We start from the raw sequence: 22,862 nt of genomic DNA, 5'->3' as shown, positions 1-22,862 counted from the left end.
GGATGATAGATGCACAATATATTGTGAGAATCCTCATGAAATTCATCAGAACTGGTCAATTTCACACAAGGGTCCGTAGGTAGTACCCCCCTTCATCTCTTCCCAGCCCTCATTTCCGACACATCGCCAGCACCAAAATACATCTTCCGGGTCATACTTCTGCTTTACAGACTTAAGCCAATCATAGTTCTCTCCGAACCAATTCTCCTTCCACCGGGGATCAAATCCATCGGCCTCGTTTAAGTAAGTTCCCGTGCCGGGCGTCAGCGCCTCCATCGCCTTCAGCTTCTTGAAGGTAGCCTTATCTTTGACTTCCTGGACTCCTTGCGATCCAGCATTGAGAGGATACAGATCAACATGTGTCAATAGAGCGTAAGTCTTCCGCCAAGCTGGGTTGACAGAGGTATACGGTTGCTGCTGTAGGACCTTTCCACCCGCATCAAGAGACAGGGAAAGTCCAGATCCAGAGGGATGGGCCCCTGGACCTGTCTCGATAAACAAAGTCCGAAGCATGCTGGAAAGATTCTCCTTCTGGCCAACTAGCGACTTCTTGTCAAAGAACCGAGAGATCATGATGAGGCTATCACCGGCCTGAGCTTGGTGAGTACTGGAGGTGAAGTATGATTGGAATGTTGGGTATTGCTGGAAGATAGAAGAAACATCGAGGGACGTTCCGTTGTACGGAAGTAAATCACGCACAAGGTTCTGGTTCACAAACTGTTTAGTGCTTTCAATGGTGCTGGATGAGTTGTCCTCAAGGAACATGATAAAATTATGCACGTAGAGAGTCTGTCCTTTCATATTAAGCAACTCCCCGATACCTCCGAATCCTCGATCCGAAAGGATGGAATATTTAGACAAGGCGCTCCCGCTAGCATCCACGAGGTCGGTCAAGTTCCCCTTCGTTGGTGTCATGAATAGGGTGTGCGCGAGAACCGGGCGCGTGGGGTGTACTTTGATCGTAGCAGATACGACAACACCGTAAGTGCCACCTCCTCCACCACGCAGGGCGGTAAATAGATCTGAGTACTGGCAGGAATTTGCCTTTATAGTTTTTCCTGATGCTAGGACGACTGTATATTCGAGGACTTGATCGGTTGCTAGCCCAAAGGCATGGCTTGTAGGGCCGTGACCGGCGCCCTGGATGTAGCCTCCAATAACCCCAACAGTCTAAAGTGCTGTTAGTCTTCTTGTTTTCAATGACTGAAACTACCTGATATCATACGCTATCATCGCCGCCAACAGCGATGGTGTTGTGCTTGGCTGCAACGGCATATACATCCTCCCAAATGTATCCACCACCGACAATGATGGCACTTCCGGTCCAGTTTGAGTGGCAGGAGTGATTGGATGGAATGTAACTCTGTTGAAACGAGATTCCATCATGAATATACTTGATCCAAATCATCAAACTGCCATATCCTTGAGATCTACCCACATCATGTTAACACATCATGTGCCTTGCAAATTCCAATTCTCGTACCTTTGCACAATGTCGTGACCAGTGTTTTTAATCACGAGCCGCAAGTTGTTCTCATTCGCAAACTTGATGCCCTCTGACACGTCGTTTGCCTTGGTCGCATTGATGGTGTATACTGGGACGGCACCGAGTTGGCATAGAGGGTAAGCCGCAATAGAGGCATTGATGGGAGGACAAGTCACAGCGACCGGATAAGTGAATCCGACCGGTGAAGCCTCTTGAAATTTCGAATTCGTCCATTCTTGGCCAATATCTTGACATAGCTGTGCGTCTTGGCCTGGACCAGGATAGCACGGCTGGGCAATGGGTTGATTGGCGATAAGTTGCCCGTCAACAGATGAGTTGAGAGAGTTCCATTTGGAAAGTGGAGGCCAACAGTCATCAGTTGGAGTCTATTCCAATCACATTAGTTAGTTTTCAAAATGTGATAACTCAAACTGTGAGTTGACATACACATTTACAAGCAGCAAAAGCGCACTGTGCGACAGCAAGAAGAAGGAGACTTCTGAAAAACATGATTAAAGGGCTCGTTGAACCAACAACTACTGAGTGGAATAATTGAGTTATATAGCATTCATTTTCCGCCCCCCATGACTCGGGTACTACCAAGCCTCACCAGGCTCACTCCATGCATTACAGTCTCGATGAAATGCGCAATTTATTTCCTTCATCCAGCTGACGATATAGCGAGGAACCTCATTTGATTTAGTGGAGCAGGCAGTGCAATATACAGTTTCGCTGCATCTTTGGGGCTGAATTTTGGTCTGAATGTTGATCACTAGGTGCATGAGGTTTAATGACAAATTAATGCCAGGGGCTGTAGAAGGGCGCAACGAGCGCGCAATTAAACTAACCCGCATTGTGATGGCTACCTTATAGGGGCCAAAACTATTCGAATAATCGATTGCTTGGCTTTCATGCTTGCCCAGATCGGCTTAGCTCAGCCTTTCCTACCCATGTTGCTGGGTCGCCTGTATGTTGTGTTGAGAGTATTTTGAAATTCCGAACGTGAAAACAAGGATCTACAGTCGACTGGAATCTCCCGCTCTGCTGTGGCTGATTTATTGTTTAGAATTTTTTACTGATTTGGCTGTTCCTTTCATTGACCAAATCAGCTCTTTTTGCGAAATGAAGGTTTGTCTGGATGGAAACGCCGCAGCTACGATAGAATTTATAAGAAACGCATTGTTGCATAACTGGCTTTGTTATGACAAGCAGGCTGTCTATAATTATCTATTCAACAATACCCAAACATCAGTACAGCTAGCCCGAGACTATGTCAAATTCGACTTCTGGCACGATATTCGGATAAGGAATATCTGGACATTCCTCAATGGAAGCGGTGGCCTCATTCTCTTCCATCATACTTTCAAACTGAGACTTGGACTCCTCGGCCTCTTGCTCGGTGGGAAGATTGATGACTGCAAGATATAGCACATTTTTCAAAAATACTTTCTTGACATAGTGTTTTCCTGTGCTGGGGATCAGTCGGCCGTCTTGGGAATCTTTCGGCTGACCAAAAATACGGTTGACCCCCAACGCCTCATTTCTCTTAGCGAGTAGCTTGCCAGGCCCTGGCAGGGGAACAAGACCACCACTAACGAGAGCAAGCATCGATCCACTGTTCGCAGGATGATCTGGGTTATTGAAACGTGACTTCATTGGTTTTCGTTGTTCGGAAGGTATGACCATCGGGCTTCCAGGATGTTTTGCTTCCTATTTTTCTTGTGAGCCATGCTGTACCAAGGTTGGAAAAAACAACACACATAGAATAACATTGCCCTTCTGTCCATGTAGTCGGTGACCCACGCTCCAGCGCCTTTTAACTTCTCAAGAATCCCTTGTGATTGCTGTTCTGTGTATTCACCTGCGGCAATCTTATCCAATTGAGGATATATTAAGTTCGCAGTCTCGGGTAATTCCAACTGAGAAGTTGTCTCGCCGCTCTGCAGGCGAATGTCGTCAAGTTTCTTTCCAAAATTTGACCTATTCACATCTGGATTGCTCCACATCACAGCTGCCTGACCCATGTTGACCTTTTCCTTTTTAAAGATAGTCTTTTTAAGTGAGTTGGTAGCCTTGTCTAGAGGTCCTTGTGTTGCACTATCATCTGATTTGAACGCCATCACCATGACAAACAGCCCGCGGGGCATAAATACATCATGATTCACCAATTCAAGGAAGGAATTTGATCGAGCTCGCTTTTGTAGTTCACGAGCCGTGCCGGCGATAACTGAGAGAACCATTCCTACACCCATGGCTGCTGGGAATGGGATAGATGATGTGATCTGAGCCGCGATGAAAACTACTTCGATCCAAGCAGAGGCCTATATACGAGTCAGTGTATTGTAGATGCAAGGCGGGGCCATTTGCACCTACATGGTTGACGATATCCAGATATTCCAAAAATTGCAAGAAGACCTCTTGGCTGATACCGCTGTCCTCGAGGACGGGTGCATATGCGCGTACAAACCCACGGCCCTTGTCTCTAGGCCGGCGTTGAGGAATGATGACAGGACAAGGAAGTCGTTGTGACTTTTTAGAAAGGGGACCGGCCATGAAAACGAGCTCACGGGCTAATGCTTCCCTCTGTTTGAGCTTTTTTTCCTCCTCACCCGCCCTCTCGTCACATAAGTAGGTTGAAGCGTTGTCGTGTGGCAGCGAATACAAGTCGTCATTCGAACTTGGCTGTTTCAACCGCTCGATCATTTCATCAAGCTGCCATGCGACCTCATCCTGGTCAACATCAGCTACATTATGTGACGGCGGGTCCAATCCGACGTCAGGCTCGTTTTCCTGGCGCCGACCAACATCATGCTTTGACTCTTCAGACGCCCAGGAGCTGTTGGTCAAAGCCTGCACTGGAGAGACGGGGTGCTCGAGGTTCTCTCGCAAGGATTCCATGACATGGGGTTGAACTTTTGGTGAGGGTTGATCCCGAGCAGCATGGATGGCTTCTGATGCCAAGCCGAGACCTGTTCGGAGGATTTTGACAAGGAAAACCATATTGACTGCTTGTCTGGTGAAGGAAGGAGAACCGAAGAAGAAGAGGAGGCCAACATTATTCTCTTGTCAGAAGTCCACCTCTCTTGTTTTGACATGTTGCTTACGAGAGCTCGCCCAAATTCACCTCATTCGAAATAAGATCGGCAGAAAAAAAGGTGAAGCTACTTACTAGTAAACTTTGCTGCTGATCTGCAAGCCTTATTGCCTGAAAAGAAAAGAGAGAGTGTTTTCTAAGACAGCTGGGTTGTGGTATTATCAATTTGCGCGCTCGTTGCGCGTTGCTTTTGCGTGGGATCGACGCCCCCCACGCGGAAATTTGTCAGTTGCGCGCTCATTGCGCACTCCTTCGCCGAATAGTCCGAAATTGACCCACAAACAGCCACGCGGTGGGGATAGACTTGTTTTATGCCTCATATATATCCGTGTATGTTCGGGTTTGGAGTGCATGTACGTACTATTCACGACTGGAAATTGGTTACAAATAAAATTCTACGCTGCAGTACATGAGGCAAGAGATATATAGTTGTAAATATATCCCCATAAGCAAGATCAGACAGCATCTTTCCTGGCATTAGTGTTCAGACTTTCGATCCAGTCATACAATTCCTGTGGATTTGGTAGTGGATCAAATCCTCCAAGATATGGCCATATATTCCACGCTTCAGTTGAAGTCTCCGACCCCATAAAAGTGCCATCACTCAGCTCTACGTCAATATTGAATATACCCGGCCCGGCCTGCTTTTCCTGACCGGCCTAATTATTGGATTAGCGTTCAACGCTTGGGATTTAATGCTAACTACTTAGGATGGCGGGAAGCGTTCATGGGAGAAATTACATTTTGAAGAATATGTCAAGAATTGGATGTATCATTCAATAATTTGATGCATCACGTTACCCCTCATGATTTCCCATTTCGTACTAGTCTTTATTAGTTATTGCGCTCCCTAAATTGTTGGGCATTCCCAGATTGATTTTAATCAGAGATTTGATTTATTCGTGTATTGCAATTCCATTTAGGGTAATCGTGCTGTCCATTTTTGACAGAATATGATCCCAGGAGAGTTTCAGTACCAACTGAATTTGCAGAAACAACTGTCATCTTGTCCCAATGTACGGGCAGTTGCCGATACCGTCCTAGAGCTCGAGTTGTTTATTCACCCGTTCTTAGCCGGAGACTTGCTTCGTTTGAGCCGGAAACCTCTAACTAAGGGGACGAGGATCAAAGTACTCCGAAGTGCTTTGCATGAACTGGCTAATATACATGATCGAGAAATCCTCCACAATGGAAAGCTCTAGTACCCCAGGAAGACTTTTCTCATCATCATACTGACTATTAATAGATATCAAGCCTAACAATATCCTTATAGACTATGAGGAGAATACCGACGGTCGAGTGAGTATCAAAGACGTTCAGATCTCAGACCTTGAGGATACGGTTATTATGCCACATGGAAAGTGGCTGAGAGGTCCTCTCTGTGGCAATCCGATCTAGAGGAGCCCTGAAAGTTGGTGCCGATCCCGCCAGAACCAAGCTTCAGGCGTGTTCTCCTTTGAAATTGTGGTATGTCTGTCCGTCTAACCAATTCAATAATTCTAGCAGATTGCCAATATTCTCTTCAGATGATCTACGCTATGCTCGATAAGATGGTCTATCACGTCAGCGGTGACCAGCTCAAGGCAGCGGATTCTTAGCGCTATATCCCCCGAAGACATGTATCCTATTTTGCAGATGAAGAGGGCCTTAATGGAATTCTGGAGCACATTGGGAGATAAAACCCTTTTCACGAACGCCTGATTGCCCTCGCTAGCAGTTTTACCCCAGGAGATCTTAGGCAACCTTTCAAGACCTGGGATTATGTGGAGCCAGATCTCAGGGATTTAGTGGGCAAGATGATGAACCTAGACCCAACTAAGAGAATCACCGCGAGACAGGCACTTGAGCATCACTGGTTCAGCCAAGCTTTTTAGGAATATAGCTGTGGAAAGCTGATGTCTAAAGGATTAGACCTTTACCTCGGCCTTCTTGTTTCTACTTTTGACTTGTGGATTATGGCTACCTGGAGAGAAAATATGTGATACAAAAGAGCAAGATCCTACGCATAGCATGGAAGGGCAGTTTTGCACACTCTGAGGATTCTTACGGCGAGTTCTGTTGTATTATTAGTTTTCTTGTTTCCAACGCAAATCGGTTAAGACAATGGGCGATGTCTTTGTATTTTCGAATTGATATTTCTGCTTGCTCTAGTTGCACCGTCCTCTTCGCCTTCTCATCTGGATTTTCGGATTCGTAGTCCCGCGGTTCCTGTCCATGTTAGAGCAATCAAACCTCGGTTTTGCTGCATCTTTTAAGGTCATGTTTGACAGTTCGCTTCATGAGCCTCTCAATGCGAGTGAGTGTATAAAGGATAGAATAAACCCAAGAAACTTGGACTCATAAAGAGCGTAAAATGCTAACTATCGCTAAAGAGGAGAAAAGAGTAATTGTATAGTCTTTCACTTCAACTACTGGAGGCTCACATTAAAAACCCAAAAATACGTGGGCATCTAGACCGGCAATAAGAGTGGAATTTTATAGATCGCCTGATGCGGAAAAGCCTTCCAGTACGTCAAATATCCATCCACTAAACGTATATATGCTAACCGAATCCCCAGAGCTCTCGCTTGGCTCGGCGGCTGTCTCTAAATACCTATAGCTGACTTGGTTCCCGTTGTTAGTAGCTAACACATACGCAAGGATACGAGGTTCTTGTCAGCCACTTGTGAGACACATATCATGGAATACTAATCTTATTGACTCCATGGGGGCGTAAAGCTGAAGAAACTGTTCTTGGTGAGCCAGGATAGAATCTCTGGGTTTTGCCTGCAGCACTGTCAGAACATATAAGGAGCTACATGACGGTTGATACAGATCAGAAATAAAGCGGCAGGACGAGATACAGTAGTAGGGAGGGGGAAATCTTTTTAATGCTGGTTTCTCGAATCTGAGGTCTGTTTAGCCCACTGCTTCACTATTTAAATTTCATTGGTATTCGGTCTCATCCAGAAATGTTTCCACCACTTTTGAGTACCATCCAGGCTTACCACTCTGATGGAATTCTTGAGCTCTTAAGAATAGTGGGCCTTCTCCAAGTGAAGAGAAATAGGACCACCGGTAACCACTAAACGAGTCGTCATTTTCTTGAATTGCATTAGCATATGGCATAGCATCAGATTTAACAGTTAAGGGCCGATAAACTGACCAGACATATCAGCTCAAGGGCTAACTCCAATAATAATACTGTTGGTTTGTGAAGAGTTCTTGTGGTGAGATATGGGATTAAGAGAAGAGAGACCTTATTTTGCTGAAGAGACTTTTTTTAACCGGACTATGGCAAGTAGCGGTGAGGTGGGCCTGGCTAGGCGACGAGGTTCCCATTGGACCTGAGAGAGCTTTCCCAACACTCGTGGGGCCAAGTATTGGCTACTCATGTTGTCGCTTATGCTACAGTACCACTATGTGTGTTTGAATTTCCTGGTGGTGTTCCCGCTTCTCTTCCGACTTGTTGTGCCCAACCCTGCGCTTGATCCTAAGAAGTTAAAGCCCTTACTCTTACGATCGCTTACACTTTTGACCTGCCGAAGAGGCCTCTTGGTTGCCGGTGGCGGCAGCAACGCCCGCGAGGACGACGGTCGAGGAAATGATAGCAGGGAGATGCATGTTGGCGGTGATAGTCAGAGACAGATGCCATTCGTGAGATGTTCAAGTAGTCGGTGTTATTAATGAATGTTGATGTTAGTTTGGAGGGAATCTTCTGCCCTTAGATATTTGTTTGACCCAGTGATAGTATAGATCACCGTCTATTTGAGAAGCCACACAAGAAGTGAATCTTCGCCCATGGTCGCAAGCATAACATACAACAGATTTCGAATAGCGAATTGAGGACGTTGAGACCAGGCCAGTCCTAGCTCCGTTCCAGTCGCATCCCATTCGGTTCCCGCGGATCAGCTTGCGAGAAGAAACGTGGAGAATTACCCGTTTCAACGCCGGCGGCCGCGCTGTTCGACATCTCCCGTTAAATCGATAATTGAGTTTGGGAAACCTTCTTTCTGTCCCGTTTGCATGCTATTTGTGGCTGTTTGTGGACAGCTTCGTGGATGCTTTAAAGACACAAATGCAGACAAGAAACGACCCGCAATTCCATCACCAGCCGATCATTCGGGTGCTGCCAACCAGTACGGCAATAATAATCGCCAGTATAACAAGTTAAGTGAGGGTACACAGAAAATCGTGGACGGTCACTGTTTAACGACGAGGGGGAATCAGAATTTCAACATTTCTCGCCTGTTGTTCCTCTCTAACAGGGCTTCGCAATCTCTTCGGCGATGAATTGAGTTAGAGGCATTCCCGAGGTGCGTCGTACAACCTTGCCGACCAAATGACCGTGGTTTTTTAATTGATATGCGCTCTGCGAGCCGGCCGTTTCCTAAGCAGGCTGCCCTGCGAGTTTTCCGGTCAACGTTTTCTGCCATTTCCACGGCGGTGATGGGTCCCTCCCAAGCAGACCCTCCAGAAGAGTGACTCAGGAAATACGAGACCTTCACATTTTCTTTGCCATTGGCCCCGAATTCTGGCCAATAGTTGGCCACTTTCTTGCCCATGTCCAATAGGCTCCGATCAACGAGCATATGGGCCACTAGACAGGTAAATATTTCCGTAGAGGACCGAACCCCAGTAATAGTGTCTTTTGTCCATGGTTTTGTCTGGTTTGCATCTGCATGGCCACCCCAGATGTCCACGATATTCAGACCGTCAATATTGACGCAGATTGAAACGCCTTCTTCGCTTCCTCCCGCAAGCTTCTGTTGCAGAGGGTCACGGACGGATTGAAAGGCGGGGTCGCAGGACACGTAGACTTCAGCCATGGTGATAAGCAGAGCGTTGAGGCTGGAGTGTTGACCAGAAGTAGCTAAATAGATAAGATAGTGATGAAGAGTTTTTCGACTGAGGCATTTAATTGAAAAGGTATGATCAAAGCAGGGAAAGCCACGTCAACCTGAGTACCTAGGCATAAATACATGACCATTCAGGTTACTACTTGAGGTTCAAAGCGGTGATGGAGCCACGACAAGGAATCAGGTCCGACCACAATAGCGAGTGGGTCTATTCTCGAGCCGGTGGGCTGGCTGTACGATTTCGGCCTCTAAAATGAGCGCAAATTGTGGACCGCGCAATTAATATCACAGCCTTTTTGTCCCTAAACCCACAGCGCAAGTTCTCGCAAATTAAGTATGCTGGCTCCATCAAAAGGCCCTACTAAGTGAGTCACCCAGGTGAGTGGCAGGAAACCAACTACGAGTACAGCAGTCTGTGCAGTAAACAGATCGGCTATGCCAGCGAGTTAGCCAATTGTCAGCCCTACAACTTGTGCAGATCATATATGTATATGCAACAGGACGCGGTCCCAAATATCTTTAGGCCCCCAATAACTGTGGATCATGAGTTGAAACCAATAAACTGATAGAATCGAATCAACGGGCATTGGCCCACGACCCACTGGGGCCAAGTATCTTACAATTTGTTGGGGGCTATTGAGCCGTCTCGGTGAATACTGCTTAAATATGCGACACCAATTCAAATAAAGGAACAAAGCTCACATCCTGCTAGATCTTCAAAATCTCGATACCTCCTTTCCTTCTCCTGAATAAAAGCAATTTTCAGGCGCAAAATTTGACAGACACCATGGGGACCTTTGAAGGTAGAATTATCCCCGCCCCTGGACATCTCCCCAACGTCCGAGCAGATGCCCTGTGCGTTTTCAAGGTCTTGGAGTCAGGTGGAGTGGTTATCTTGCCAACTGAAGTGGGCTATGGATTGATGGCCACTTCTGCGGAAGCCATCGAACGGGCCTTTGCTGCGAAGCGACGTCGACCAGGTCACGCTCAGGGTCTATATGGGACACACGCATTGCATCGGGAACTTCACGTCCTGGATGACCGGCGGTTCGAAATGACACGTGTCCTAGTTGAAGACCTAGACATGAGCCTCATGGCTGTTGCGCCATGCCGTAACGGTCATCGTCTCCTTCAGGCCTTATCCCCACAGACTTTGTCCAAGGTCACAAAAGACGGCACGATCGCTATGTTTATTAGCGGCAGCTCACTTCTGAGGGAGATTTGCAAACTTAATGCTGCTACAGGTCAGCTTATGGTAGGTTCCAGTGCAAACGTGTCAGGCGGCGGACAGAAGTTCCGTGTCCAAGATATTGAGGATGAAGTAAAACAGGCAGCAGATTTGATTGTTGACTATGGTTTACAACGTTATCATGTATATGGGCGGCCTTCTCTCATCATGGATTTCGGTCAGATGAAGGTTTTGCGAATGGGTTCCTGTTACGAATTGTTCCGCGAACGCATGCAGAAATATTGGGGTGTGGACTTGCCCGAAGACCCTGATTATAAGACCGATCGTGCTTGAGACTTCTGCTGAAGAGTGATGCCGGATTTCCTAGCGAAGCACATTATATACGTCTAACTCCCATCCCGGTGATATGACATGCCCTGTGTGATGAAACGCCCACCAGGTACCTCGATATTTGAGCACCGTCACTCCCAATCCACATGTTTAATGTCATCTGAGGGCAATAAAACCAATAATCGATTAATTTCTTATTCGAGACCTCTTTTCCCAAACGATTTACCACGCGTTCGAAGGGCGGATTACAGTACCACTCGCACTACTCGAAAACCAGATCTTTACTACTATGACGCCAAAATCAACCACAAAAACATCTGAGATGTATGAGAAAGGCAACGCTGGAATATTTCGCCTACCTAGTTACCTCTATTAGTATTTTGTATCATCACCATGATGCTTCCTGAGAATATACCAATACCCGCCCCCTAGTAATTAGTCGGGCCCTCACCGCTCTCCGTTGGTGAGGGCCCTCCCTAGTCTAATGCACACCCAGTCTAATGCACATTTTTACCCCCCCCTTCAAGAATTGATGCTATTTACAAATATCCCCCACGTCTGTCGATAGTATAAAGTGGCTGGCCGTCGTCTCCATTGACCCATTCAAGCTCTGCCTCTCTTCTCTGATTTTCCTGCTCCCTAATTTGGTCTTGGCGAGCCCATTCATCCCGCATCTGTTTAGCTTCACGTTCATACTTCCGCCTTTGCTTCTCAGCCTCCACGATATCCCTATTTCGGATGAGGGTATTCGAGTCCCTGACTCGTAGAGCACCCCCTTTAGATGACTGGCGCTTAGACTTTTTAGCATTGGCCTGCTCCTGGTTCTCTTGGAGGCGAATGAGGTCCCCCGATACCTGGGCCGCTAATTGGGCCTGTAGAAGACTTCCCTCCCAAATCCGCTCAACCCGACGCTTTAATTTATTTATTTCAGGGCTGTTATTGTCTAGGAAGCTCTCTCTTGCCTTCGCGATATTTTTTTGTAATTTTGCGACTGTCGTTGGTAGTGAGTTGATTGTAGAACTTGAAGCGGGAGGTGGTGTTTCTGGATCCCCTTCAACACCCTCTTTTAGGCGGCTCTGCTCAAAATTCCACTCTGGAAGCTCGTATTCCTTGCCTCTATCATAGACGACTAGATCTAGCCCGTCTTCTGGTTGAAGTTCTTTGCAAACAACCTCTGGATCGAAGGGCCAAAGCCCACAGTGCTTGAATGAATGCCGGACGGTTGAGGGCGTAAAAGTCTGCATTCGAACCCTATGGATTTGACGAAGGAAATCCCTCTTGTCTGTGACTGATCCACCCCATCGTTTAGTCCGGTTATTCTCCCTCCGATAGTAGTGCTTATACGTAAAGAAGGGCTTAGAATCAAGAGGTTAAAGACGGTGGGTAAGTTTGGACGGGAAATAGTAAAGAAGAATCCGATTCTGTTGACAATAGTTGATGAAATCGTACTTCTTATGAGACTCATGGCCATCAATAAATAATAATCGATAGTCTGTACGATGTAGAAGTCGCGGTTTTGTCTGCTCGTCGAAATATTGCAACCATTGATATGCGCGGACCTAAATAATCAATTAATTAATTGACGAATAAAATAGATAAGCACTTACCTCATTATTCCAGCCCGTTGGCGACGTCGCAATGACATAGTCATCTGGTAAATCTGTCTGATCTCGATACTAATTCTCAAGGTGAACTGTGCCAGCAAATAATATCATCGGAGGCATTATCTAACCGTCTGCTGCGATACATTCAATCCCTGTCACTAATTCCCCTTGACCACTAGTTGGGACATGCTTTGTCCTATCTAGAAACTCAGTCGCAACTTTCTGGGATTTTCCCTGGCCAAGTTGGAAGCCTGTTTCGTCGACGTTGTAGATATTCCTTGGTCCGACTTTGATAGTCTGTATCTCACTACCTAATTTATGAAACCACTCAATTATTGTAGGTAATCTTTCAGCGTCTAGCCTCTTTGCTTCCATAGTTTTTTGGGTCTGAAATTTGAAGGTTTTAGGGAGGCGTTTCATAAAACGATGTACCCAGTTTTTGCTAACGCGTCGGGATAGGTCGGCACTACCACTTCGTGACAAAATGTCATTTGCAGCGCCCTCAATCTCATAGGGAAGAGGTGAGAGATTGGCACGATCAATAACACGCATCCAGGCAATTAATGCCTGCTCTTGGTTTTCATCAAGTGCCCTATTTGGTCCTGTACGAGCTGAACGAGATTGGCGACCGTGAACGCGTCCCTTCAACTGGTTGTAGGGAATGTCAAATTCCCGGGCCAGCTCCGCGATTTTTGGCTTGTCACGATCATGGTACGCGCTTAAAGCGTCTGCAATTCGCTTCTCGACTTCAGGATTAAATTTGGTCATTTTGGTGGTTGGCAATGGGAGGTAGAAGTTACGGGGGGGACAAAAATGTGCATTAGACTGGGTGTGCATTAGACTGGGGAGGGCCCTCACCAACGGAGAGCGGTGAGGGCCCGACTAATTACTAGGGGGCGGGTATATTTTAATCGTGGCTTTGGTTAGTCGATAGTTTTCTGACGGTTTGATCGAAATGCTAACAGATAAAGATATGCGCCAATGTTGTGACGATTGCAACGATTTTAGCAACGAATTATGGGTTAGGGCTCCACATCTGGCGCGTCGAGACGCAGGACCCGAGCTTTCAACATATGGTGAAGATTTTTTGTGTGAGTGGGAATTCTCCGTCATTGGAGACAGAAGTGCTAAAAGTCTGGTCCATTTTTAGTGTGTTTGGATCACAGCTCTCTTCAACGGACCTGCGCTATTCGCAACCAAAGTCTCTCTGCTGCTCTACTATCAGCGTCTATTTCTGTTCAACCAGTCATGGCTTAAAATTGCCTGGTGGATCAATATGGTGTTCGTGATTATATGGGCTTTGTTCACCACACTGTTTTATATCCTCCAATGCTCGCCCCCGAATTACTACTGGGAACGTTTCAACCCTCAGACGACTATTAAAAATGGCACCTGCGTGTCTGGGAATCTGGGACTCCTTAGCCTTCCCTTGATCCTCAGCGCCGTCTCGGATTTTGCTATCATGCTTCTCCCACCCTGACGGTCCTTCACCTGAAGATCGCGTCCGCCCGCAAGATCGGGCTAGCGGCGGTTTTCTCTGTCGGATTTATGTAAGTGACTAGTGACCCACCCCACCCACAATCGCACACAAATTGACGAACCATCGCAGCTCCTTCGCGTGCGCGATTGCCCGCATTGTTGTGCTATTAACTGTCACCGAAGTGTCAACGGATGCCACATGGAGCTCTGCGCCGTTCCAGTTGCTCAATGCTATCGAACTTACCTTCGCTATTGTGTGTGCCTGTGCCGTACCCTTGTTCTCACGCATTCGGCAGGTGTTGCGTGGTGACAAGCCGAAGGCCGCCTATGCTACTTATGGCTATCAGATGTACTCGTCCAACAAGAACCTCAAGAGCAGCGCGATATCCCGGCTGCCCTCCTCGAGCTCAGAGCATCTACGCCAGCATCATAATGATCTTGAAGATGGAAGAATTTGATATGAACGCACAATAGACCGATATCCAACCATATACCACCTAGTAAATACTCTACGAATCTACCTGTCCACGTTGAAATCCCACCCGCGCATTCGACTGAAATCGAATCTTCATTACCGTCATGATCGTGTCTGGTTCGGCTCCGTCCACTGTAATAGTAATCCGAAAGCTCTCATCTTCCGACACTTCTGCGGACGAGCGAGAATCAGGAGCATGTGCAGTACTCTGGACGTGCAACGAAAAAATTTCTCCTGGATAGTTGTCAAGTAGCTGAGGATCGTCGGCTGTCCAAAGGGAGTTTCGATTTCAAATCTGTACTCAGTACCAAGCTTGGATCGATGATCGGGTTGTCACGGTCTGGAAGATTGACGATCGGACCCTGATCATCCAACTGGCCCAGGTCCATCTCGTCCACGTTCCAGTTCCAGGGCTATTTGCCGAGGGCGTCCTTTAACGACTCGTCGGTTGTTATATCGGGCGTCAAACGCAGATTCATGGCAGACTTATCCGCCTGTCCGATTGCTTGCTCAACCAACAGCCCCCACTCTATCTTAAGCTCGGTCATTCGAGACTTGCTTGGCACAAGCTAATCTCACCGTGCAGTGTATGCGGCTGTCGCGGGTATATAGATAGACCCTGTCCTAATTCCCCGATGCCTTTCAATTGTTTGTCCCCTCATAGACAACCCCATAATCGAAAAGAAAAATTCCCAGAAGCCCGTTCCCTCAACAACTGCACGTGCACCAACTTGTAGATCATACCCTTGCCTGTCTAGCGCGGCGCCCGTTTTCTGTGACTACCGGATCCACTTGGTTCCTGGTCTAGCACTGGCCGCATTCAAATCCCATCATGATTCGCCCAGCACCTGCAAGCAAATCCTGAGGCTGATATTAGCGTTTCGCCCTCTTTCACTCTTTGTGGATGCAACACACCCCTGTGCCGGGTTGACTGGCTTGGGCCGACTCAACCCAACTGAAGATCGGGAGCTAACCGAACTATCGCCATGTGTTTCCATGATAAACGTGGACCGGGATATAGACCGGTTCTCTGGGCATTTCGAATACATAGTGCACAAATTATGGAATTCTGGAATTACATAATTTGTGTGTCCCTAACAAAAACTATGGCGTCTTTATCGATTCCCCTTCAGGGGCTGTTGGTGAATTTGGTGGATTCGCCTAGGCCTTGGCCTAGTTATCCGGTAGACAATTTTATTAGTCGTAACCCTTTCCGATTATCGGAAACACTTCTACCTCTCTTAATTCCACCTTTTCTTCTCAAAGCCAGAGTATACGAAATACTTGGGGAAGGCAGAGCGGAGATAGAACACCATGTCGAACCCGGAGAAAACGGCGGCGTTTGGTGCCCAGCCCCTCGGCTTAGCATCGCACGCTCAAGACTCCTCCGATGGTCTCGAAGTCGTGGTGATTGATAGTGGGCTCGAGGTAGTGCCTGGTCAGTATGACTCCGACAGGTGGAAGAGCTACAGACAAACGAATGTCGCACCTTCACATGACGAGATGCTAGATGAGAAAGCTGGCGCTACCGGTCAGTGTCCCGATGAAGGTCTGCAGATTTCCGGCCAACCTGAGTACGGACTGCACGAACTGCCACCGGCTAGCGAACGAACTGCCTCCGACCGGATCTGTGGTTGCAAGCGACGGTACTTCTGGATTATTCTAGCGGTAGCCATCTTGTCTGTCATTCTGGCCATCGCCCTTGGCGTCCCTCTTGGGATCGTTTCTCGCAACAAATCCCGTTCTGCTAGGTACGCCGGAGTATGGTGGAATAGATGAGTCGAGACAGTCATTCGCGTTGTGGTGGACAGAGCGATTTTGTGATTTCAGTGGTTGATGCGCTGTCATGGTCTTATCTGCCAGCCAGCAATTACCACGCATACCAGCTCGTTCACCACTGTGCTTTCTGATCTCTTCTCTGGTTCTTCAAAGAACAACAGCTAATACCATCGCAGGTTATCCCTCGAATCATCCACAACATCTATCGCCCGAGGAGCGCCCACAGAATCCATGGTGTCCACAATTTCAAGCTCGTCTACAAATTTGACGGCATTCGCACAGTCCCCATCTTCACCTACATCCGCAGATTCACCTACGACTACAAACTCACCTACGGACACGGATTCACCTACGACTACAGATTCACCGACGACTACAGATTCACCGACGACTACAGATTCACCGACGACTACAGATTCACCGACGACTACAGATTCACCGACGACTACAGATTCACCGACGACTACAGATTCACCGACGACTACAGATTCACCGACGACTACAGATTCACCGACGACTACAGATTCACCGACGACCACTGATTCACCTACGACCACTGATTCTACTCAAACCTCAACGGATGAAGGAACGGAGCATGGAGCGACGACCTCTACATCTACCACTTCACAAACGCAAACTTCTGGTGGTAAGTAATTCTCTGAATACTGGTGTATATGAATCTGAATGAGTCTGACATGACCACTTTTCAACCACAATAGACACCTGTATCGCTGGCACTACAGCCGTCGGTCAGAGTGGCAATTTCTTGGGTCTTTGCAGCTTCGCTTGCCACTACGGCTATTGTCCTCCTGGTCCCTGTCAATGTACGGAGCACGGAAATCCTGTGTCTCCTCCACCGATTACGGGCCAGGTGGGTTGCCCACTCCCTGGAGAGAGCCTTGGATACGAGGGATTGTGTAGCTTCTGCTGCAATCACGGGTATTGCCCTGATTTGGCTTGCACGACAAAGTGCTAGGAGGGTCTGTCCGGGACTGAGAAACATGACATTTGGATGCCGGTGAAGCCGTATCCGCTTGATTTGACGGGGCCCTCTAAGAACACAGAGAGCAGTGTCGTTACCGCCACGGCCCAGCCAAAGGCTATGAAGAGGAACAAGTCAGCGGTCAGTGTAACAGGGCATAGCGCTACCAGCAGCAAGTCGAGTGAGGATCATTGCCCATGCTCCTTGCTTTGCGGTACCACAGCAGTGCCGGGAAAGAACGTGACGATTCGGTTTTGCAACCAAGGTTCAGGACGGCTCGGATATATCCTATCATCACGGGAAAAGCCTGCTCTCTAGGAAGAGAAAGATCAAAACGCCCATTGTCAAGAGCAACCCCCAAAAGATACGGGAGCTGCGACCAATTCGTTGCGCGAGAATGGACCACATGAATGGACCGAATTTGACATAATGGGTGGAGTTGAGAACTCGTTTGATAAAAAGGTATCCAAGGGAGAAAAGCTCTAAGATCATACAAGCTACGTGAACATTTGGATGACTTGGCAAACATGCTTCCAATAATGGGTTGTCTTTCTTCGTTTACCCCCAAGTCCGGCGGCTATGAATGCGCCTGTATCTAGCCTCGAAAATACATTCAAAGTGGAACTAATTGGGTGCATCCAGTATATATGACTATCCGAGAGCAAATGAAACCTGATACATGAATCTGGGAATTGAACTATGATATCTTCTCTGACTCACACTGATCCTGGACATCGCGTGCTTAGCCCCGCATCATCTCTGTTGCCGGATATCCCCATTCTTTCCCTCTTCCAGCTCCTCTCCCTCCGAGATACATATGGATTTTCACCATGAGCAGCGCAATAGAGCTTTTGCAATTGCCACAGTTGGGCACGCCCTGCATCCCAAAAGACCTCAGCGATCAAACAGAGCAATCGCATGAAGTACACCCGGTGAACTCGACTGCTCCCCCTCCAGTACCCAGCAATGAACATACAATTCCAGGAATCGAGGACCAGTCCTCTCGTCTGCCATTCCGGCGCCTTATGTCTGCATATTTATGTTTAGCAGCTATATACTTCATCTCAACCCTCGACATCAATTCCGTGGCGACTGCCCTGCCCGCTATTTCGCGGTCGCTGGACGCCGGCAATAGCATCACCTGGACAGGTACTGCCTACCTAATGGGGCAGACTGCCTTCCAAGCATTATACGGGCGTTTGTCTGACATTTTCGGTCGCAAGCCTGTTCTCTTGCTATCTGTTGGCTTCCTCATTCTCGGTGACCTGCTGTGTGGGTTTGCGCAGAATGTAACCTGGCTCTATGTGTGTCGTGCCCTCAGTGGTATTGGCGGAGGCGGTATCAGTTCCTTGGTGCAGATTACTGTTAGTGATTTGGTTAGCCTGAAAGATCGCGGCAAGTATCAGGGCATGTTGAGCGGGGCCATCGGGCTTGGAGCCGGTACTGGTCCCTTCATCGCGGCTGCTATGCTGGGTACTGGTGAGCGTGAGGGCTGGCGGTGGATCTTTTGGATTCCACCAATGCTTGCAGTAGTGTGCCTGGTGGTGATGTGGATTTGTCTCCCGTTGAAGCCAGTCGCGGGCAGTTGGAAGGAGAAGCTGGGCAAGATTGATTGGTTCGGACTGGCTGCAGCTGTTGTAGGAATACTCTTTATCCTGGTATGTATCTTTACCACTTGTGCAGAATTCAACATCTTACCCGGTACTATAGATTCCCATCAATTCCGGAGGCAGTATCTGGCCATGGCACAGCGCGCTCGTAATCTCCATGCTGGTGGTAGGAGGCGTGTTCTTCATGCTATTTGCCATTGTTGAGAAGCGGTTCGCAAAGATCCCGATGATCCCATTGCGTCTCTTTAGCCAGGCACCTACCGCGGTAATCTACCTCCAGAGTGCTCTTTACAACTCCGTGTGGCAAATCGACATGTACTTTCTTCCCATCTATTTCCAGGATGTCCGGGGATACACCCCACTCAAGAGTGCGACGCTCATCCTCCCACTTTTGCTGCTGCAAAGTGTGGCGGGAGTTATTTCAGGTCCCGTTATGACGAAGCTGGCTCGGTATGTCTTTCCAATGCAAGCTTTATACAGCATTGCTCATTCGTGTTTCACAGGTATGCACCCGTGATGTATGCTGGAATGGCACTCTGGACTTTGGGTGCCGGACTAAAAGTCCTTTTCTGTCGCACGACTCCTGTGAGCGTATACGTGATTGTTTTGATCATTGAAGGGACTGGTATTGGCTTCGTCCTTCAACCTGGTGAGACTCCTGGTCTGTCTATTAAATCTCTCATACTGACTCACATGCAGCTCTTGTTGCGCTGCAAGCACTATCTAAGACCGAAGATCGAGCCGTCGCCACCTCAACACGGAATCTCATGCGAATGCTGGGATCAGTTGTGGGCATGGCCTTATCAACTGCTATCCAGTTTGCCGTGATGAAATCAGCCCTGCCCAATGATCTCCCACCCTCCATCCGCTCAGAAGTCATCAGTGGCAGCTGGGAACGTGATCAGCCTGGTGGAGAGCAATGGGACTCGAGGATTTTGGACGCAAAGATGAAAGGTATACGCGCCGTGTTCATCACGCTCGTTCCAATTGTAGGACTTTGTCTCCTGGGCTGCTATTTTATTCCAAGCAAGGAATTGCCAGGAGATCCCAAACGCAGCGAGACACAAAGTGGTGGACAGGAAAGAGCAGCTCCGCGGGGCCAAGCAGCAGTGTAAAACCATACCAGAACGACTATTTGCTTCTTTGAGACTAAATATACTATGCCCTCAATGGACACAATGCCACCGACATATCAATCTACAACACAGATAATCTTCCCAGCACTGACATTGGACTCCATGCGACGGTGTCCCTCATCCACCTGCTTCCACGACAGCACCTGGTCCACCAGCACTTTAACACCTCCCGACTCGAAATGTGGCAACACTTTCTCAATAAACTGATCCCGCAGCCGTGCCTTATACTCGAGATCACGCAGACGCAATGTCGTGCATAAGAGCTGCATTCTCTTCCTGAGTAATGCCCGCAAATCAAACCGCTCAACCTCGCCTCCACTCATCATGGCCACGATCACGATCTTTGCGTCGAGGGCGGCTGCTGTCACGTTTTGGTGCCAGTATCTCTGCCCCACGAGATCAATGATTAGGTCCACGCCGTAACCATTTGTGTCTTCATGGATAGCCGCCGCAAAGTCCTGGGGTGGGTCTCCGTCGTTGATAGCCATGTCCGCACCTAATGAGAGGCAGCGCTGGCACTTCTCAATGGAATTGGCTGTTACGTATACTTTGGACGCACCGAGCAGTTTGGCGGTTTGAATCGCTGCTTGTCCGATTCCGGAGGAGCCAAGGTGAATGAGGACTTTCTGGTCCGGTTCTAATCCTCCAACCAGATGTAGAGCTTGGAAGGCGGTTAGGTAGGTCTGTTCACAGAGAGTTAGTTAGTCAAAGAATCCAATGCGGGAATGGACTTAGCAACTTGCCTCTGGTATACCGGCTGCTACTTCAAACGAAACCGATGGCGGCTTGGACATGAGTAGTTTCTCCGACACTACCACTTTTTCGGCATACTTGATTCATAAAAGACCCGTTAGCGTTATTAAAGGCATATGTTGAAGTATAGCACATACTGCTCCACCAGAAACCAATCCAAAAACCCCATCCTTAACGCTGAACTGTTCTGTGCCTGTATATCATTATGTCGGGATATGTTCATATCTTGCCGTAAACTGGGAATCATACAATCGGGTCCCTTCTTCTCAACAATTCCACTAAATTCCACTCCGAGGACACTCCCCTTGTCAAGAGAGGTGTACGGATCCCGATCTTCCCGCTGCATCGTGTCCAAGCGATTCAGTCCAAATGCCCGGATGCATACTAGGATCTGATCACCGAGTGGGACGGGATCGGGCCTATCATCTTCGAGGTATAGAGCATCGGCGCTGCCTTTGCCGTTGCGGATTGCAATTGCTCGCATTGTAGGGCTTAGTAGGATATTTGTGTAGTATTGTAGGTTATGAAATGGAACGAGAGCTACTTTTCAAGCGCATTCCTCGCCAGATCTGTGGGGTTGATCTGGTAGCCAATCGAGAACAGAATATTTCCATGACGTATGGCACCGAGGGCGTTCCGATCAACAGCCATCATGTAGTCAATCACAATCAAGACAACTCCCTCTTGGCCTCGGGAATTATTTCAAATATATTTTCCACGAATTTACTCGAGTGTCGATCACATCATTGACAGGATAGAATTGCCTCGCATAATATTACAGTATATCTAGGCACTTTTAAACTCCCATTACAGCGCCTTCTTGCCCGCCGTCGTCTGTTGTTCTTCAATAACGTATCCCACGGCACGAGCCACACCCTCGTCCACAGTGACGACAGGCAGATACGCAAGACGGTACTTGGCCTTCTCGATGGAGAAGTAGCGAGTCATGCACGAGTACCGCACCTGGCGACGGGTCAAACGCGGCGTCTTGCCAAAAATGCCGAGAACAGTCTCCGCAATGCCGCCAATAGTGCCCAGAAGACCCTCAGGCAACGCCCAGACCTGGTCAGGCTCGACGACTCGGCCGACCAAGGCCCAGATAGCACGGCCCATATCCCAGAAGTAGATTGGAGAGTCGTTGGTGATGTTGAACGCTTCGCCGTCAACGCGCTCGTGGTCCAAGGGCCCGCCCTGGCCGGACTCGTAGCGCGCATAAGTCGCCAGCAGCCGGCTCCCGGCGAGCATGTGCGCGTATGCGATGTTTCCGACGTACGTGAAGTCGAAGAGGTTGTTATTCTCGCCCAGCTGCATCTTCAGCACTGTCGACGACGCCTGGGTCCCGTGCTCCACCATCTTGTGTGTTAGCGTTGTGTCCTTCTCTCCGAAGATGCCGGCGGGCCGGACAGCGGCTGTCACCATTCCAGAGGGCGACTTGCGGTTGTACTTGAGGACCAATTCTTCGGCGTCGGCCTAGATACAGAGTTGTCAATGACGGACGCTCCAATGCAACTCACGAACGAAAGATCTCACCTTGGTTTCGGAGTAGTACTCCTTCTGGCGCTTGCCGCGCATTAAGGGCCAGCTCTCGTCGACATTAACCAGGTTGCTCTCCGTGTCGTGCACCACCGAACTGGAGCTCGTGTAGACGAATGCCTTGCATTTCCCACCCCAGTCGCCGCGCTCACCACCGGCCACCTCCAGCAACGTCCGCGTTCCATCCACATTGACCTTGTGCAACAGTTCCTTGCTTGCCTCGATCGGCGACGGCGAAGCGGTGTGGATGACCAGGTCGGGCTGAATGGCACGGAATACCTTCAACATAGACTCCGCTGACGTGATGTCGCCTTCGTAGTACTCGGCTCCGGGGAGACGGTTGTTGTTTGTGCGTAAATCCACCACGGAGACTTTAGCCTTGTAGTCCGGGTAGCGCGAGGCCAGAGTCGGGTATTCGAAGCGCGCATCGCCCTGGGGCTTAGGCAGAGCGACGCTGGGGTCGGTCTCAGAGGGGAAGTTCAGCAGGTGATCGACGATGTGCCATCCCAGGAAGCCACAGCCTCCGACCACCATCACATTGCCCAATTCCAGGGTACGCTTCTTTGCGGACATG

The 22,862-nt window shown here is 48.6% G+C and overlaps 7 protein-coding genes across 7 annotated transcripts; 3 read left to right on the top strand and 4 right to left on the bottom strand.

The window, feature by feature from the left end:
- Positions 1-45: 45 nt before the first annotated feature.
- Positions 46-1,996, bottom strand: PFLUO_LOCUS1372 (uncharacterized protein; the record flags this gene model as incomplete). Its single annotated transcript, XM_073778407.1, has 4 exons — positions 46-1,170; positions 1,226-1,430; positions 1,484-1,872; positions 1,934-1,996. The coding sequence occupies 4 exons, from the start codon at positions 1,994-1,996 to the stop codon at positions 46-48; spliced, it is 1,782 nt and encodes a 593-aa protein (XP_073635465.1).
- A 747-nt stretch (positions 1,997-2,743) lies between these two features.
- Positions 2,744-4,486, bottom strand: PFLUO_LOCUS1371 (uncharacterized protein; the record flags this gene model as incomplete). Its single annotated transcript, XM_073778406.1, has 3 exons — positions 2,744-3,196; positions 3,247-3,807; positions 3,860-4,486. 3 exons carry the CDS (start codon positions 4,484-4,486, stop codon positions 2,744-2,746), a joined length of 1,641 nt encoding a protein of 546 aa, XP_073635464.1.
- Positions 4,487-10,205: 5,719 nt separating this feature from the next.
- On the top strand, positions 10,206-10,940 carry PFLUO_LOCUS1370 (uncharacterized protein; the record flags this gene model as incomplete). Its single annotated transcript, XM_073778405.1, has 1 exon — positions 10,206-10,940. One exon carries the CDS (start codon positions 10,206-10,208, stop codon positions 10,938-10,940), a length of 735 nt encoding a protein of 244 aa, XP_073635463.1.
- Positions 10,941-15,809: 4,869 nt separating this feature from the next.
- PFLUO_LOCUS1369 (uncharacterized protein) lies at positions 15,810-16,816 on the top strand (the record flags this gene model as incomplete). The annotated part of the gene is made up of 2 exons (XM_073778404.1): positions 15,810-16,256; positions 16,451-16,816. 2 exons carry the CDS (start codon positions 15,810-15,812, stop codon positions 16,814-16,816), a joined length of 813 nt encoding a protein of 270 aa, XP_073635462.1.
- A 1,270-nt stretch (positions 16,817-18,086) lies between these two features.
- On the top strand, positions 18,087-19,981 carry PFLUO_LOCUS1368 (uncharacterized protein; the record flags this gene model as incomplete). The annotated part of the gene is made up of 4 exons (XM_073778403.1): positions 18,087-18,914; positions 18,967-19,316; positions 19,370-19,515; positions 19,566-19,981. The coding sequence occupies 4 exons, from the start codon at positions 18,087-18,089 to the stop codon at positions 19,979-19,981; spliced, it is 1,740 nt and encodes a 579-aa protein (XP_073635461.1).
- A 77-nt stretch (positions 19,982-20,058) lies between these two features.
- On the bottom strand, positions 20,059-21,239 carry PFLUO_LOCUS1367 (uncharacterized protein; the record flags this gene model as incomplete). Its single annotated transcript, XM_073778402.1, has 4 exons — positions 20,059-20,685; positions 20,746-20,832; positions 20,893-20,948; positions 21,005-21,239. 4 exons carry the CDS (start codon positions 21,237-21,239, stop codon positions 20,059-20,061), a joined length of 1,005 nt encoding a protein of 334 aa, XP_073635460.1.
- A 323-nt stretch (positions 21,240-21,562) lies between these two features.
- Positions 21,563-22,861, bottom strand: PFLUO_LOCUS1366 (C-3 sterol dehydrogenase; the record flags this gene model as incomplete). Its single annotated transcript, XM_073778401.1, has 2 exons — positions 21,563-22,225; positions 22,286-22,861. 2 exons carry the CDS (start codon positions 22,859-22,861, stop codon positions 21,563-21,565), a joined length of 1,239 nt encoding a protein of 412 aa, XP_073635459.1.
- Between the last annotated feature and the right edge of the window lies 1 nt (position 22,862).

This window comes from Penicillium psychrofluorescens (genome assembly GCF_964197705.1).
Source record: "Penicillium psychrofluorescens genome assembly, chromosome: 1".
Classification (NCBI taxonomy): Eukaryota; Fungi; Ascomycota; class Eurotiomycetes; order Eurotiales; family Aspergillaceae; genus Penicillium; species Penicillium psychrofluorescens.
The sequence above is the reverse complement of the archived record's forward strand: the minus strand, read 5'-3'. Positions and strand labels throughout refer to the sequence as shown.